Consider the following 17,310-nt stretch of genomic DNA (forward strand, 5'->3'; position numbering starts at 1 on the left):
TTTGGCTTCTCTTTCGCCGATATGAATCCCATAAAATATTTTTTTTTTTTTGGTGTTAAAAGGTCCTCGAATTGATAGACAACAGTGTCCGTGTCGTGGTCATGGAACAAAAAAAAACCCCGCACCGTCAAAGCCCGGGGATGCAGCGCGGAAAGGGCTAACGCTAGCGGCTGCTAGCTGGCCTGCTTTCCCCCCTGCCAAGAATTTTCCAGATGGAAAAAGCAGGCCTGCAACGGGAATATCAGGCAACCGAGAGCCTCATGGAGGACCACCGGTCGGGCATATTGAAACTATGATATCACGGGGCCGAGAGCTTAGCAGCAGCACTTCTTAAGGAGACTCATGGTAGCCTTCCATGGTTGCGGTGCCGCCAGCGAGCCTTTTTATCGCTAGCACTGATGGTCGGTCATTGAAGGGGGGCAGGACCGCTCTGCCGTCTCCCACACACGGTCTACTCTCAGCCGGTGCGATGTTTCCAAAACAGTCGGTGCACTAGTACTTCTTCAAACCGCGCGCACGGGAGTCCGGTCATGCCAACGGGTGTGTCCACACTGTTCCCGCGGGGCTGTGGCACTCGCCATACATGAGTGCAGAGGGTTTAACGTGAGAAATCAACAAAAAAAAAAAGAAAGAGCCATCAGCTCTGCCTCCTTTTCATTTTCTGCTGGCACTGCAGAGACCGTTTCCGGTGGGTGTAACGCCACCCCTCCCCCCGCGTCGCCATGGAAACCCGTGCGCGAGGCGCGGCGGCGTTTCTTCCTGTGAGCGCCTTTTTAAAAATGTTTATTTAGCGCCTTTTGTCACGTTACAAAAAAATGACAAACGGAATATTTAAAGTTCAAAAGAAGAAATGTCAGCGTTAAATTTGCGGTTAGAATTATTCTAATGATTATTTATAGCACTGAGGCAGCCAACAAGGCATTAATCCGTCAGGATATCCTGGTTTATATTCCAGACAGACTCCAGGAAACATCATGTGCAATCACCGTCTTGAAATAACTGACAGGATGTATTTTGATTTGTTAACAGCGACCACGAAAACAGCTAAATGTAGTGGACAAACAGATGTATACATATAATTTATACAAGTACAATTTTGTATAGCGTGTATACATGTACTGTACAAAATTGTATATATATATATATATACACACACACACACATATTCTGTGTCTCACCAGAATTGTTATAAAAATTAGGATTATACTGAGGTGCAGATGTTTTAACTCATATAGATAGTGTGTATCCTGTCTTTTGCATACCTCGTGTACGTAATTATTTGGCCTCTGATTTACTGAGGCTGGCGGGAAGAGACAGGCTAGGGAAGTACCATTTGGATATAAAACATAAAGCTCATTACTGAGCAGAAAGGAATGTTATGATATTATCTGTATCAGGTGGGAGGTGTCCGAGACAGCCCATTTTTTAAAAATGTATTACCAACTGTTAGAGCTCCTCAGGGAGCCTTTTCTCTGTAACCCATTTTGTGTGTTGCACTGTTAAACACTCCTTCTTGTACAAGAATAATAAATTCAACTTAAACTTTGATACTTTGAATCCAGTCCTCCTTATTCAAGGGTTCTTCCTTAAAATTTTTCATAACAAGAATATTGTGCTATACTTTCTTATCCATGAAGGCATCAAATTTCACTTTCTGATTCAGAGTGCATAGTTAGTTCAGATAAATGCGTGTTAAGGAAAGTTTCTTTAAGGCAAATTTATCATATTAAAAGAGCAGGTGTAAAAAAGCTGTAGATGAGTAGCAAACAGGTATTTAAAGCTGCTGGTGCCTCAGGATTCCCAGAAACCTGGGGCTCCAGAGGCTTGCTCATGTGCATAAAGCTGTATTTAAACAATTCCCATGAGGAAAAATGACTGCAGTGGGCTCAGAAATACATGATGACTCATTTTCAACAGTTTCATTCACTGATCAGTGCTGTGCTACACTGGATGGTTGGTGGCCACCATCTCCCAAAAAGGCTGCAACGTCAGCAAGAAGGTGGTGGACTGATGTTTTAGGTTGGAATCATAGGAGATGAATTAGACCCCTCAAAATGACCTCTACAAAATATGTGTTCCTAACTGCCCATTTCCTGCCATAGTATAAAAAGAAGAACTTTGCCTTCTGGAATAAAATCATTTTCATACAAAGCACCATCCCATGCTGCAAAAATACCATTGAGGCCTTGGCTGCTTTGGGAATAAAGGGAGAAAAAAAGATTATGATGTGGCCACCATCATCCCCTGACATCAACCCTGTTGAGAACCTGTGGAGCATCCTTAAAAGGAAGCTCTATGAGGGTGGACAGCAGTTTACCTCAAAGCAGCAGCTCTTTCACCATCTTCAAAGGAAACACAGGCAGAAACTGTACATGGACTTACAAGTTCAATGGATGAGAGATTTGTTAAGGTGATATCAAAGAAGGGCTCCTCTATTATGTAACTCCATCTGTAAATTGTGTGTTTACGATTGAAAAGGCTTTGATTTGAGAATAATGACCCCCTAATGCAAAAAATACAACTGATTTCCGTTTTCAGTCCTTTAGAAACTGTCAAGTGTTTTAAAACTCTGTTTTGCATAATAATTTGGAACACTGCATTTTGAGTTATTTTGCACACCAAAAAGCCAATGTCATCATTAGTAATTTTATTTAATAAAATCCAGATTACAATATGATTGTTAAGGAATAAAAAATCCTATTGGCTGCCAATTATATATATTATTTAGGAAAAAAATAACAAAAACAGGCCACTGGTAATTAATAAATTGTACAGAGTTGGCTACAGACAATTCCACCTCTCCTCAGTGCTTTTTTTTTACCCATCCTTTATTTGTTTATTTGAGAAGCAACACAGCATTAATATTGAAATGTTTGGTGCTGTAAAGCAGCATTTATCTACATACAGTATTTAGACTGGGTATATATTTTGACCTGCAGCACACACAGTGCTTGGGCACTGTATTGGGCACAGTAGAGGGCGCTATTCTCTGCCCTGTGTGTGACTCATGAGTCACAAACAGTATGGTACTTGTGATCTGTAGGCAAACTGGTAGGAGTGCAGAGGTGTGCAGTGTGTATACAGAAAACTGAAAATGCAAATCAATAACTCCAAACCTGTACGCACACTCATAAGTTACCCTACACAGACTGAGGATGAACTATATACTTTATGAAGACAAAAATACACTTGTTATGGATGTGCATGGAAACAAGGATACTGGATCTTTAGACAGATGTAAAGTTAGATTTTCTGAGAAAGTCATATGAGAAAGACACATTCTGACATCCTTAAAGAAAACTATAGTATATCCAAACATCTCGCAACAGTAAGACTGCTGTTACCAATATGTTTGGTTAATGAGAGCTGAGTTGAGATTTAAGGGGCAACTGTGGCTCAGGCAGTAGAGCGGGTCGTCCACTAAGGTGGGGCGGTTCGATCCCCAACTCCTTCAGTCTACATCGAGTGTATGAATGTGTGTGTGACGGGTGAATGAGATGTAGTGTAAAAGCACTTTGAGTGGTCAGGAGACTAGAAAGGTGCTATGTAAGTACAGTGCATTTACCATTGAAAATCTTGGTCATGGATCAAAGCAGAACAATGACTCCAACATAGAAAAACTATTTATTACTTCCAAAAGTGTACAAAGAGCTGTTGCTAAGTGGTTACATGAATGAAAGGAATAAAGAGAGACCTGATGTGTGATTTAACCTTAAGAGATTTAGAAAGTACATCTCATTAATTTAAGTGCTCATCCCACAGTGGAGGGAGACTGCTTCTGAAGAACTACAGAGAGAAACACTTTGAAAGCTCTGGTCTCGGACAGGCAACAACACATCACATCAAGTATCATCTGATTTCCACTGGTGGACGTGTCTGACTGCAACTCTGAACAGACTCAGCTGAATCGGAGTCAAGTCCTGATGTGGTGACCCCGCTGGAAGGGTTAGGGTTAGGGTACAGTACTCTCCCCTGGGGCGGAGGTGCTGCATCGTGGAGTTTTAGTTGTTCTGGGAAGCCTGCTGCATGATGACTGAACACAGACTCAACATCTGCAGGTACTCATCAGCACCGTCTGACAGGCACTTACCCACAACCTGAAGCAGAGAGGAAACAGTCAGAACATCACATATTAGAGTAGAATGGTAAAACATCACACCACCAGTGACATGATCTGCTACTATGCTGGATTGTCTTTATAGAAATCACAGATGCTGCTCTCCAGATGTTGGAACAAATGAGTGGGAGTACTACTTTTTCACTCAGCACTCAATAACTCTTCTGCTAGCGGGGCAAAAGGAAAAACTTTCTAAACACGTATTGCGGACCAGTTGCAGTGTTTCCTGCAGAATGACCATGGAGGGTATTTGTATATTTTTTTTATATATTTGAATACATTACCATATTAGTAGTAGGTTTACCTCACAGCCACTCTTTCTATAGCCAGGACTGCTAAAAATGTTTTGGCTAAGTAAATCCATAGAGTGCTTCATGTTAACTTACTTTTTGAATTTATATCCCCCATACAGGCATCAGCTAAAATAAACCTGACATGAGGTTTATTTACATAGCCTGAGCACTTCATTTGGACATGTCAGTGAAAATAAATTGTAACTCTAGTTCCAACTCCAACGGCTCAATCCCAGGGGGTCCGGCTGTAACCTCCGGAACTGATTGCGGCCGTTCTCAACACTGATTGACGCATCAAGCAGCACAGAGAATCCAGTCGATTTTCAAAATAAAACATCCTGTGCAAAAGCAGACAAAAGGAAAACAATCACTTACGGCCATCTTCTCTGTGATGGCTGACTTCTGCTTGTCGCTCAGGTCCTGCTCTATGATCGACTCGTGGAGCTGACTCAGGATCTGTGTGGCTGCATAACCTTCATCCACCATGTTCTGACAGAGGACACATTCAGGAAATGAGAACATTAGAGGGACATGTGGACATGAAAATGGATCACCTTTTAAAATGTGTTCTTTATTTTTAGCATTACATATTTAAAGGGTTATATGCACACAATGTTTAGAATATTAAAATAATAGATTCTTTTTAAAAGGTATTTTTGAGTAATGACAGAGACCACTGGTATTCTGGATTCTTCTGGGCAACTTGTACGATAGTATGTGTAACGTGAGTCTGGGTTACTAAAAATATGGATGCTAATTTAAATTATTTCCAAACATACTGCAGGCTAAGAGGTCGTGTTCAGTTCAGACAGAACTTAACTAAAGAGAAAACTAGAATTTAAAATGAGCTGCTGAAAAATAAATGTGAGACTAAAGTTCTGACTGGCATCGTTTCCTTGTGCTGTGGTTACTTTCTTCAGCATGTGACCTTTTCATTATCCTATTATTTTAAATTGAGTTTGATGTGTGAACGCTCACGTTCTTTAGTTGCAAACAGTTCACCAAGTACACAAACGTGTTCAATCACAACACTGCTGGAGGCTACGCTCTATGGAGAGAGTGAGAGCACTCATCTGAGCAAAGAAACTCTCTAAAGCTGATGTCACTCTACAATTCTCCAGCTTGACCTCATGGAATGACTTCTAGATTTGTTGTTGTTGTTAAATATTATTTTGTGTGTTGCTGTTTCTGGTCAAACAAAAAGGTCCCTCTCTGTAGGATTCTTTCTATAACTAGTCAGACACAATCTGAGCCTGTCAGTGGCAAAAACAAGCACTTTAAGTGGATGCACTTTCAGAATGAAATTTTCAACCATGGTTTTGGTGAGTTCCATTTATGTTCAGTGTGTTTTCATGATTATCTGGTTTGATAGAGGGTTTGTTTTGGTTTAATATGCTGCTGCTCTAGCCTGACATCTAGTGGCAAGTGAAGTTTGTACATTCAACTTTTCAAGTGTTGAAAGTCTCACAAAGAGACAGAGCACCTACCCTGACCGCAACCTCTAGTTTCTCAAATGTTCCTTTGAGGCAGATCTGAAGCAAGTTGTCAATCATCTTGGTAGGGACTACCTGTAAGACAGCACACAGTCAGACATTCTAACTAGAGTCAATCCAAAGTGCCTTCATCAGTTCCTCCAGTCTCCTGTATGACACGCAGATGATCTCACCCCAGCTATCTCAACGATGGCCTGCTCTGTGATCTCCTTGTCCACACTGAGCCGTGCAGCACTCTGGAGGAAGGTGATGGCTTTCCGCAGGTCTCCCTCAGACACCCTCACCAATGCTGCTATACTCTAAATGAACAGAAACCTCACATCACACCTCCACTTCAACAGCTGTGCACAGGAAGCAGTTCTCTGCCAGATATTCAACCTAAAGACTTGTATGGATGTATGTATGTGCTGTTACACTGCAGTCTACATCAGCACTGCTCAAAGTAGAAGTATTAAGAGTTGAGAATCACAGCAGGTCACGCAGGTGTACACTACACCAACACAATCTTGTTCTTTCTCTGTCACCTCTTTGGTGTACTTGAGGTTCTCTTTCTCACAGATCTCCAACAGGCGCTCTTCTTGGATCTCATTGGCTAAAGGTTTGAAGCGAAACTTGGAACATCTGGAGGTCAGAGGCTCGATAATCCTACAGAACACACAGGCAGAAGGTCAGGATCAGTCACATACACAGAGTGTGTTCCTGTGCTGATGACTGTCATACGTCAGCTGACCTGCTGATGTAGTTACAGATGAGGCAGAAGCGGGTGGTGCGGGACTCCTTCTCCATGGTCCGCCTGAGAGCAGCCTGAGCTGCACTCGTCATGGAGTCTGCCTCGTCCAGGATGATGATCTTAAAAGGAGGACACGACTTCCCACTACAAAGAACAGAGACACAGACATGAGAGAGTATTCTGATACTATTCCTGAATTTACAAGAAGAACAATTTGTCGTAGAGTTTATTCTGACTCAAAAACTTAGAAATACAATAGACAGTAACCAACATAGGTTAATGATTATTGTCTCTGTAAAATTGTAAACTGTTTATCATGGATTGGTGTTGAGGCCGTGTGTTTAACACATAGCTGCTGAATGTTGGCTCTTACAAGACACATAATTAAGAATTTGCCGTAGCTGTTTCTCAAGTTTCTCTTCACAGCTCTCAAAATTGCAACATTTAAGAGAGTCTAGGAATAGACAGTTACTAGTTCAATGGTAAAATAATCATAGTCAGAAAGCAGCTGAGGCTTCTGAGCCCAGATCGATGTGATCACAATGTGTGGTTGGTGGTTGTTTTCACACAGCTGTCCAGTCGTGACACGTTGATAACAGCTGGTTTAAACAGGCTGTCATATTCACATGATTGTCGCAGAGCAACCAGCAGCAAAACCAACTCACTCTGAGCGGGTCCCAGCCACAGTGAGCTGAGCAAAGTTCTTGACCTTCTCTCTGACGACCTGGATGCCTCGCTCATCAGAGGCGTTGAGCTCCAGCACCCTCTGTCGGTAAAGCTCTGGACTGGGGGAAAGAAAACAAAAAAGGGTCTACGACAGAACTTTGCGCAAATGCAAAGTGCTGAAATCTCTCAACGGTTCACTCACCCATAAAGTTCTCTGGCTGCAGCTAAGATGGTGGAGGTCTTTCCTGTTCCAGGAGGGCCATAGAACAGCAAGTTGGGAAGCTACAATTGAAACAGAAAAACCAGTCAGACTATGTCTTCTTGCAGAGATCAAAGCAGAAAGTATTCTGACTGAACATACGTTAGCGGCGCGTGCACAACAAATAGCACAATATTTACATTTAGTCATTACAGTATGACAAGGACGTGTTAGTGCAGCAATAAGTACTAGTCACATGAAATCAACTGATAGTTTTAGAGGTAACATATGTCTGTATAAGGGCATTCATGCAGATGGGTGCGGAGCCGGAGACTACTTTGTAGGCAAGCATCAGTGATCTGAATGTAATGCAGGCTGCTACTGCTAGCCAGTGCAGCTTGATGAGCAGCAGGGTAACACGTGAAACATTTCTGCTGCACTAACATGTCCTTGTCACACTGTACCTGGATTGTTTCCCTTGTTTGTAAGTTGCTTTTAGTAAAATAAATAACAATGTAACAGAAAGTGTTTTCAAGTTTTTTACTGCATGGTGGCCAGACGCTGCAGCTGGGATACTTACATCTGCTCCTTGCAGAGACTTCTTCAGCACTGCTACCACCTCGTCCTGAAAGGCCACCTCATCCACACACTTTGGCCTACTGCAAACACACAGCCTGTTAATATTTATTTAGCATGTAGGCTCACCTTTAATATTTAATGTGCATCATTACTTCAGCTCAAATTTACTTCATCATAACAGAACACAGAGTTTATGGGAGGATGCTGACTCCAGCTGTTTAACGGTCACATTCATGAGGCTGAGTCGCTGGTCTGAGCTGTAGGTTCAGTTTGTGTTTGTTGACATCACATGTATTCATGTGTGGGCCTTTCTGCTCTGTCTGTGATTAAACTAATAATCACAGGAGGTGTCTGTGTTCTCCTCAGCAGCTTGTAGCTGGATGGAAAAACCTGCATCGTCTGTATCGGTGACAGGCCTGCAGGTGCTGCTTACTTGCTTGCTCACACTTACTACTTTTCGACCCAGGGAACGGCCTTGGCTTTCTTCTCTGTGCTGGGCCCCGCTGCTGCTGCCTTGTCTTTCTGAGGTCTGGTACTCTGAACAGCCGCTCCTTTCAAAAAGGCCTGCATGACTGAAACAAACACACACACACACACACACACACACACACACATCAGACAAATATTGCTGACTAATGAATGGTTATTGACAGGGGTCAAACCACTGTACTAACAGGGACTAAACAATACAAGTGCTGCACGTCTGACGCTCTGGTACACACTCATTTGTCAAAGTGGTTAAACTAACAGGAGAAGCTGAGGGTACAGTCAAAATTTAAATGACCAACTTCAACTGCGATGCACGTAAACATGAGAGCTGGTCTCCATTCAGAAACATCACCATTTCAAAAAAACATTTACCACGAGCTCGTTCCTCAGACAGCAGCAGAGTTAGTGGTACCTAACAGTAAAAATAACACAGGGGTCCACAGAGGGGCTGTAGGGGGTCCGCCAGTTTTTGTCAGAATAATTGACAATTGATTGAGAACTTAAAAATATAACAAAAGTTATACTGAGTAAACTGCAAGCATTAATAATCATTAATAAGCTACTTTGACAAAAACTCTTTACAAAATAAATTATAAATAAATAATGCATAAACGTTTTATCAGTCATAAACACATGCAGGCTAATAACCCAGTTAATACAGGGTTATGATTAATAATAGTGAAATAAAAAGGTAAATAAAGTAAATAAAAGTTATCATAGGCCAGGTTTAAAATGTGACGCACACAAAAACAATTCATTACATGTTTTCATTACATTAAAATGGCGTCGTGTTTCATTAGAAAGGACACATATAAGACCAGATATGTGAGCAGCAGTGGACACAAACGTCGCTCCATTACAAACAGTAAGTAACACGCTAACCAGCATCAGCTAGTGGAGTTAGCCATTGTTAGCTGCTGAACTTACTTTCTATCCGAGCCGCTGTTCACACGAAGTGACTTCAATATTCCACAGTCGGAGTTACTTCGTGTCAAATCCTGACATGGATATTTCTCCTGAATGTTTGTCTCGGTGTCCGGTACAGTCCCGGACCGGTTGTTGACATGTGTAACAGCAGCAGCGTCTTCCCGCCCTGGCGGAGAAAAGAACTTCCGTCGACGACATTTCGTGGCGTCCAATCAGACGATGCGGATGCAGGAGTTCTTCCTGCCCCTCGTTTCCTCTCCTCTCGTCTCCTCTCCTCTCCTTTCCTTTCCTTTCCTTTCCTTTCCTTTCCTCTCCCCTCGTCTCCTCTCCTTTCATTTCCTTTCCTCTCGTCTCCTCTCCTCTCCTTTCCTATCCTTTCCTTTCCTCTCCTCTCCCCTTGTCTCCTCTTCTTTCCTTTCCTCTCCTCTCCCCTCGTCTCCTCTCCTCTCCTTTCCTTTCCTATCCTTTCCTTTCCTCTCCTCTCCCCTCGTCTCCTCTTCTTTCCTTTCCTCTCCTCTCCCCTTGTCTCCTCTCCTTTCCTTTCCTTTCCTCTCCTCTCCCCTCGTCTCCTCTCCTTTCCTATCCTATCCTTTCCTTTCCTTTCCTTTCCTTTCCTCTCCTCTCCTCTCCTCTCGTCTCCTCTCCTCTCCTCTCCTTTCCATATTTCCTCATCTCACATTACTCTGCTTTGTTAATGCACCATGTGTATTATATTTCAAACATTAGGAATGTATGATAATGTTTTTTTTAAAGAAACGCTTGCGTTTAACCAGTTATTTGTTAATTTAAAACACAATAAATCTAAAAAATAAACTAAAAATAAAATAATATATTAAAATAAACATAATAATTATATTGGATCCAGCAAACATTTCTCAGGACTGTGCTGTGCTTTGTATGCCAGCTGCTGTTCAGCAGGGCCTGTAATTGGCTGGCAGGGTGAGGCTGGGTGCAGATGTCCCTGGCTAATGGTCGTCTCCCTGACAATCTTCACAGTTTGCTAATTCCCCTGCCTGGCTTTGTTTGCTTTCATGAAAATGTGGAGTGGGATCACCAGAGTGGCGTCTGGTAGCAGTGAATGAACCCAGGCAGACCAAAGCATGAATGACAAACGATGGGTGGAGGCTATTGATTTGTTTTGTTCAAGCCCTCGTGAGATAATGGTGGTGAAATCAGACATGCTTATTGTTCTTTATCTGACTACAAACAAACAAGAATGTTAATTTAAAAATGACTTTATCTTATGTCCCCTACATAAATCTAATGAAAATCATTGGAATATTTCAGGATCAGCCATTGTTCCACTAGCTCCAGTCCATGTAGAGCCCAGCTCCAGGCACCAGGATTTCTCTCATGGATCTATTAACCCCCCCACCCTATCCAACCATCCACCCTCCCTTCTGCTTCTGTGTGTCTCCCTCCGCCCTGGAGGCAGGTATAGCAGCTCTCTGATTCGTTTTTTCTCTTTGTGACTCAGCTTCTTTATGAAAGCAAACAGAGCATCATCAAAGCAGCAGCAGAGCTTCCCTAACCACAGCCTGATGGGTGTCTTCACAGAATATCTTCCTCACTTCCTCAGGAGCATCCTTTCTTTTTTTTTTCTAGTATTTTTTGGTGTGTCATTTTCCACTATTATTTTTTGACTTTTGATTTTGGCTGTGAGGATTATTGTATTTTCAACTTGGAGGCTTCTTCTTACTTTGTGGATCTGTTTGCCAGCATCACGTACAGGACTGCATCGCTGAGGTTTTCTTGACAAAATATAATATATCATTTATTGACAGTCTGTTTTGTTCTCTCTCTTACAGACCATCTGTTTCTTTTCTGTGATGATTTTTCTTGCTGGCTTTTCACTAACTGCCTAGTTTTCTTACTGACAAACTAATTGTATATTTTAGTCAGTGACTGGCTGACTGCTGTGTTTATTGTCTAGTTGATCGACTGACAAATTAACTTCATTTTGTTTACTGAACACAGTCTGGCTGCTTATTTCATTCACTCACTGGCTGAGCTGCCTTCTGTTTTATTCCCCAACTGCCTGTCCTGGTTTTATCACCTGTGTCTGTCTGACAAACTGGTTATTTTTTTTCCAAGCTTACTATTTTGCTGACTGGCTGGGAGTGGCATCATCATTGTCATCCCAGGGCTTTGTGATTGTTTGTATTCAGAGGAGCTGTGATGAAGGAGAGCAGAGGCTCCACTTAAAAGAATTTGAAGAATCCAGAAGTGGAAACAAGAAGCAGCAGAGAGGAAAAAAAGAAAAAGAAACTGAGGGGAGAAATATTGGATTACGGAGCAAAAAGAGAGGAGACTGTCGTGGAAAGGAAGGCTGACAGGAGGAGGCGTGGCAGCGGAGAGAGAGAGAGGGAGAAGCAGGGAGAGAGAGAAAGGGAGGAGAGTGGATGCGACCCACACCCCTGAGATGCTAAGCTGGCTGAGAGAAGACGAGATGTCGGTCCAGGGGCTGCTACAGAGGGTGCAGTGTGTCATCACTCATGTTGGTAAGTCACTACATTTTACCTTGTTTTTTCCTCATCTTCCTCTTCATATGATCAAGAAAAGCTTTTGTTTCCAAGAGCGGGGGAAAACGTTTGCTACGAGGAGAGCCGTCTTCTCTTGGAGCATCCTCCCCCTGTTGTTAGTTGAAGTGTGTGGTGGAAGATGTGTTCTCTCATTCTGGAAATCCTCAAATCGATTGTAAAAATGTGAGGAGAACAGAGCAGATGAAAGAGAGGCAGCGGGGCTCTCATCCTCTCATCAGGACCGCTGAGTGCAGAGGGATGCGGAGGGATGCTCTGCACATGGGCAGAAGGGAAACTGTGTCATCAGGACACAGCGCGGGGGTCATTGAGATTGATCAGCACAGTTTTTTCTGTTGTTATCAGCAGATTTAAAGATATATTAAGGAGGCCATATGACTTATTTTTTGCAGTATTAATTGTTCATGAGATTTTTAATGTATAATTCATCTGAATGAAAATTTGCCACTTGATTTTTTGGATTTCTGTTAATTATTTAGAAGATTGCAGTAAACATCCTGCACACGCAGAGTTTTAATATGATTAGAGTTCTCAGTAGTGAAATTATGTGTGAACATGGATGCTGATAAATTAAGAGCAACAACATCTTATATTTATAATTATATATACACAATCTTACATTACTATTGTTATTTCAATTCTGTATCCTTGCTATATCCCTCCATCTTTACCTTGCTCCTCCTTTTCACCCTTTCCCTCCCTTGCATCTCCACCATTCCTCCTTCCCTCCTCCATCTCCCTCACCCTCCCCTCCCTTCTCTTCCTGCATCCTCTCCTTCCATCCCTCCTCCTTTTTTTCCTCCCCCATTCTCTCACATTCTGCGTCCGGGTTATTTTCCCGACTGCCGGGGAAGTAGGTTAATGTGCCACGCTGGAGACTAACGCACGGCTTCCTCCATCACTGCACTTCCTGCGTCGCTCTGTAGCAAGGTAGCAATGTGTAGAGGGGCCTGTGCAAGAGCGTTACTATGGAAACTGAGCTAGCTTCTGCCATGCAAAGGGACCTGAGTTGATATATTGGGAGCCAGGCTCGCACATAGGATGTTTGCAGCACTGGTAGCTGCCTGAAGGTGTTGATTAAACTGGATATTTTTTCTTTCCCTGTGGGGATTTGTATGTTTCTCACTTATAATGTAGTCTTGGCAAACCTCCTTCTCTATTATTTTCATATTTTATTACCCAATGCTGAGCTATTGCAGAGACATTTACATTAAGCTCACAAAACAGAAACTGCAGTGAACATGCAGATACACAGATACATTGAATTTATTATATGATCTTCATCAGCAGGTGAAGTTTGCAATTGCAGATGTTCAAATTTCCTTGATTTTCTTGAACATGTTATCTTGATGTGTTCTAGACCTAGAATTCAAACACCAACCAGAGACCAGAATCAGTTTATTGAAAACAGACGTACAGGTTGGATGTGATGTGAATAAAGATTAAATCAGAACACTGCCGGGCTGGTGGTGAAACACTGAGCAGTGCAGCGGTTGGTTTGGCAGATGCTTCAGGTGCAGGAACAGGATGGAGCTAAACATGACATGGAGAGTCATGGACTGGATTTCTGAGACACACTGGTTCTTGATAAGTGCTCTGGAGAATTTTGAGTTCTCTAGAGAACTAAGAATGTTTTTTGTGCTATTTAGGGTTCTTTGTGGAACTAAATGCCAAAAAAGTGTTCTTTAAGTCACAACTGCAGCATTTTTGGTGCTTTTTATGTTTAATAAAAAGAACCAGTAGGTAAAAGGTTCCTTGCAGAACCACAAAAGGTTCCCCTATGGCATCACAGAACAACTTTAGGTTCTAACTCAAACCTTTATTTTTACATTGAGTTTTCTGGAGAACGTATTTAACCTTAAGAACCACCTTTTTTTTTTGCTATTTAAGGTTTAGATAACTAGATACCAAAAAAGTGTTCTTTAAGCCACAGTTGCAGCACTTGCTGGTGCTTTGAAGAACCTTTTTATGTTTAATTATCATTTTTCCTTTTGGTGATTCTTTGGAAAACTGATTACTGGTTCTTTTTTTCCTTTTGGTGATTCTTTGGAAAACTGATTACTGGTTCTTCAAATTGACCCTTTGCAGCAACTGTTTCTTTAAAAATCCTTTAGGTAAAAGGTTCCTAGCAAAACTGACAAAGGTTCCCCTATGGCATTACCATGAAGAATCACTTTAGGTTCTAACTCTAAACTTTAGTGTTAAGTGAACAGGGTAAAAAGAGAAGATTAAAGAGTCTGGAAGGTTGAACCGGTCTTAAAGTGAGGGTTGATTAGTTGATGTATTAGGTGATGAGGTGAGGATCAGGCGGGAGGAAGACTGGAGGCCAAAAAAAGCTTCCATGATAACAGTTGAGTTGATTTTTGACCTTGAACATCAGGTCCATTTAGGAGTTACTCTTGTTTTCTTTGTTTTGTTTTTTCTGGGTCAAACCCTTCAGAACAATAAAATACATAAAGGGAAAGGAGAAAAAGCAGAGCGCCTCTATTAAAGGTCCAGTGTGTCAGATTTAGAGGGCTCTACTCTACAGAATATGTCAGGAATGGAATATAATTTGATAGTTTTTGATAATTTGGTGTATGTATCTTAATATGCACTGTCTGACAGGGTCTTACATTTTGTAATCAGCTTATTACAAACCCTACAAAGGACTAATGATCAATGAAATGAAAATATCCTGTCTGGTGCATCACTTTAGACAAATGATCACGATGATGATCAGATAATGTCAGGATCATATGTGCAGGGAGCTGACTCTGTGCTAAGCTGTGCTAGGTTGATCTTATTGATAGGCTGACATTTATGTGCAAGACTTCATGAAGTCTATTATCACTGCTGCAGGACCGGGGCATGCTATGTGTCATCTCTCTGTTTATTTACCCCTGTTTCTCGTTTTCCTTCCTGACAACAGTGGTGTTCATTCACCAGCAGGGAGCTCACTCGTTCCTGCTTCAACCACACAGCCCATCTCAAGAGGACAGCACAGCTTCAGGCAGTGGTTATATTACCACATCAGATGATCACAGACTCTAAATGCATGCCTTGATAATGGAAATCCTCCTCCCATTATTGATTATAAAGCAAGGACAGCCCATGCTCCTCTCACTTCTTTCTTTGTCCAGTCCCTTTGACAGTTGACAGCCTGTCGTCTGGCCGTTATGGCTGCCCATCATTAGTGTCATGTGGAGAGCAGCAGCAGCAAAAAGCTCAAATGATAGCACATAATTGATCCGAGTTAACCTCAGCTCTCCTCGCTGTGTTAAATCACTGGAGACTAATCATGTCGTATGACTGTCATGCTCCTTTATAACCACTGTGCTAGTTATCAGTTCAAAATCCAACCCCACCAACCTAACATTAATAAATCCTTGTTTTGATTGTAGCTTTGATTTGAATTATAGATAAAACATCATAAAATCAAGAGAAAAGAGCAATATAACTTATGACTTAATGCACTCTTTGTGCTGCTTAGTGAGTGTGCTTATGCAGGTGTTCATGCTCTGTGTCTGTGCTGTGCAGCCGTGGAGCTTACTGAAATTCAATTTTGAGCTTCTTAGTTGGACAGTTTGACGATAGCTTTGAAAATAAAGTACAAAGTACAAATCAATCTCACGTTCATGCATTCAGTACATATGTGGAGCCATGATGTGGTTATCCTGCATAGTCCGGGGCATGGTTAGCTTAGCTTAGCATAAAGAAGGTGAACAAAAAGAAATAGTTACGACATATAACTCCCCCCTAAAATCATAAAATCATGTTTGTTGAGCTTTCGAGTGTTAAGGTTGTTGGTGGACACAGGCTTTTGTTGCAGATCGAGGTTACCTGTTTTCTCATGCTTCCAGTCAACCAGAACTCCAGTTCTGACTCAACAGACATCATTTGTAATTGAATAGTAAATAAAATGTATAATGGCATATCAGCTTATGTCATATAAATATGAGACAAAATTATAAAAGACATGTCAAATTCATATTTTCATATGTGAAATGTGAAAAAAAGAACCCCAGGTGCAGGAATGTTGTGATTTCTTCACACATCACACCTACATCACCTACAGTGTTACAGTGCCTGAAATTCATTTTTGCCATGTGACATTCATGGGAAACAATAAGAAATTCATATACCTTTCATTATATGGAATTACAGAAAATCAAAAGAAATGAATGAATGAAAAGAAAATGTAGATGTAATGTGAACATAGTTTTTAGTGTGTCTTCAAACATAAGTGGGGTGGCACAGGGGCAATTTGGCTACCGTTATTCTAAGATACTGGCTTCGGTCCTGGGCTGTGGTACCTAACTCGCTGTTAAACTCAAGGTTCTGGTGACCTCTACCTGGCTTTATTTCTTCTTTATGTTTTAAGGATTTGCTGTAAAGTCTCTATCGGAGGCCTCGGATATATTTCGGGAAATCATTTTCTCCCATGACATCAATACTCCATCACCTACACCCACGCACACCTACACACAAACGCCCCCTCTTTGTCATTGCCCGTAAAACAACATGACTCACAACGAAACCCCCTATTGGTGGCTGATGACATCACAGCAGCGGCAGGGTGTGTAATTTCCCATAACCCCCTGTCTCCCCCCCTCATGCATAATTCATGAACGCGCATGCTGCTTTTACGGATGCCCGATCTAAAATGGCTACTCCTGTCCCACTGAGGCGTGCTGCTGTCAGGATGATTAGTGCTGCCGGTCTGCAGATAAGAGCTTGCTGCTCAGACAGACAATCATATTCTTGTTCAATTTAAAGCTCTCTTGAACTGAACACCCTGCCCCCGCTCAGTCTGTGAGCGCCTCCTAAACTGGTGTTTTATCAAAGGAGGGTGTGTTACAGAGACCTCATGAGTGACCTTCAGAGTTTCCAGTGAAAAAGGTCACTGGAGAGAGATGATGCTGAATGTTTTGTTTCTCCGGGAAACCAAGAGATTAGAAAAGGAGGACAATATCTCTTTGAGTGTGCAGGGGAATTCCTCTCTGCGGGCACTGAATCTATATGGATCATTTTAGACATAATGCTGAATACTTGGAGGCTGCCAGAAGGTAGAGTAAGACTGTAATTGTAGAATGCTGGGTAGTGCTACTGATCGGTATTGGAGACATCACGAAAAATAAGTCAGATGGGGCAAGAAGAGTGCTGACCTCCTCCAGGTGTGCACATGACTTCAGGAGATCGTATCAATATGAATGTCAGTTATTGAACTGCAACTAAAGCCAAAATGTGGCCTGCAACACACTAGATGAGGCTAGCTTTTAGCCTAGCTGGAAATGT

The 17,310-nt window shown here is 41.9% G+C and overlaps 2 protein-coding genes across 5 annotated transcripts in view; one reads left to right on the forward strand and one right to left on the reverse strand.

Annotated features, from left to right (window-relative positions):
• Nucleotides 1-3,605: 3,605 nt before the first annotated feature.
• On the reverse strand, nt 3,606-9,706 carry rfc4 (replication factor C (activator 1) 4). Its single transcript, XM_010739102.3, has 11 exons — nt 9,494-9,706; nt 8,529-8,649; nt 8,079-8,157; nt 7,502-7,581; nt 7,299-7,418; nt 6,634-6,777; nt 6,428-6,548; nt 6,077-6,202; nt 5,898-5,978; nt 4,786-4,899; nt 3,606-4,097 (listed from the first exon to the last, which is right to left on the reverse strand). Exons 2-11 carry the CDS (start codon nt 8,645-8,647, stop codon nt 4,002-4,004), a joined length of 1,080 nt encoding a protein of 359 aa, XP_010737404.1. The 5' UTR covers nt 8,648-8,649; nt 9,494-9,706; the 3' UTR covers nt 3,606-4,001.
• A 660-nt stretch (nt 9,707-10,366) lies between these two features.
• mcf2l2 (MCF.2 cell line derived transforming sequence-like 2) overlaps nt 10,367-17,310 on the forward strand; it is a 122,334-nt gene continuing 115,390 nt past the window's right edge. Inside the window, exons 1-2 of one of the 4 annotated variants that reach the window (XM_019276758.2) lie at nt 10,367-11,239; nt 11,662-11,994. In XM_019276758.2, the coding sequence (XP_019132303.1) occupies nt 11,916-11,994 (79 nt within the window). In that variant the 5' untranslated portion in view covers nt 10,367-11,239; nt 11,662-11,915. Of the gene's footprint in view, nt 11,995-17,310 lie in introns of all 4 variants that reach the window. The other 3 variants (XM_019276759.2, XM_019276760.2, XM_019276761.2) reach the window with 3 other exon arrangements.

Source organism: Larimichthys crocea, chromosome XVII (genome assembly GCF_000972845.2).
Source record: "Larimichthys crocea isolate SSNF chromosome XVII, L_crocea_2.0, whole genome shotgun sequence".
NCBI classification, from domain to species: Eukaryota; Metazoa; Chordata; class Actinopteri; family Sciaenidae; genus Larimichthys; species Larimichthys crocea.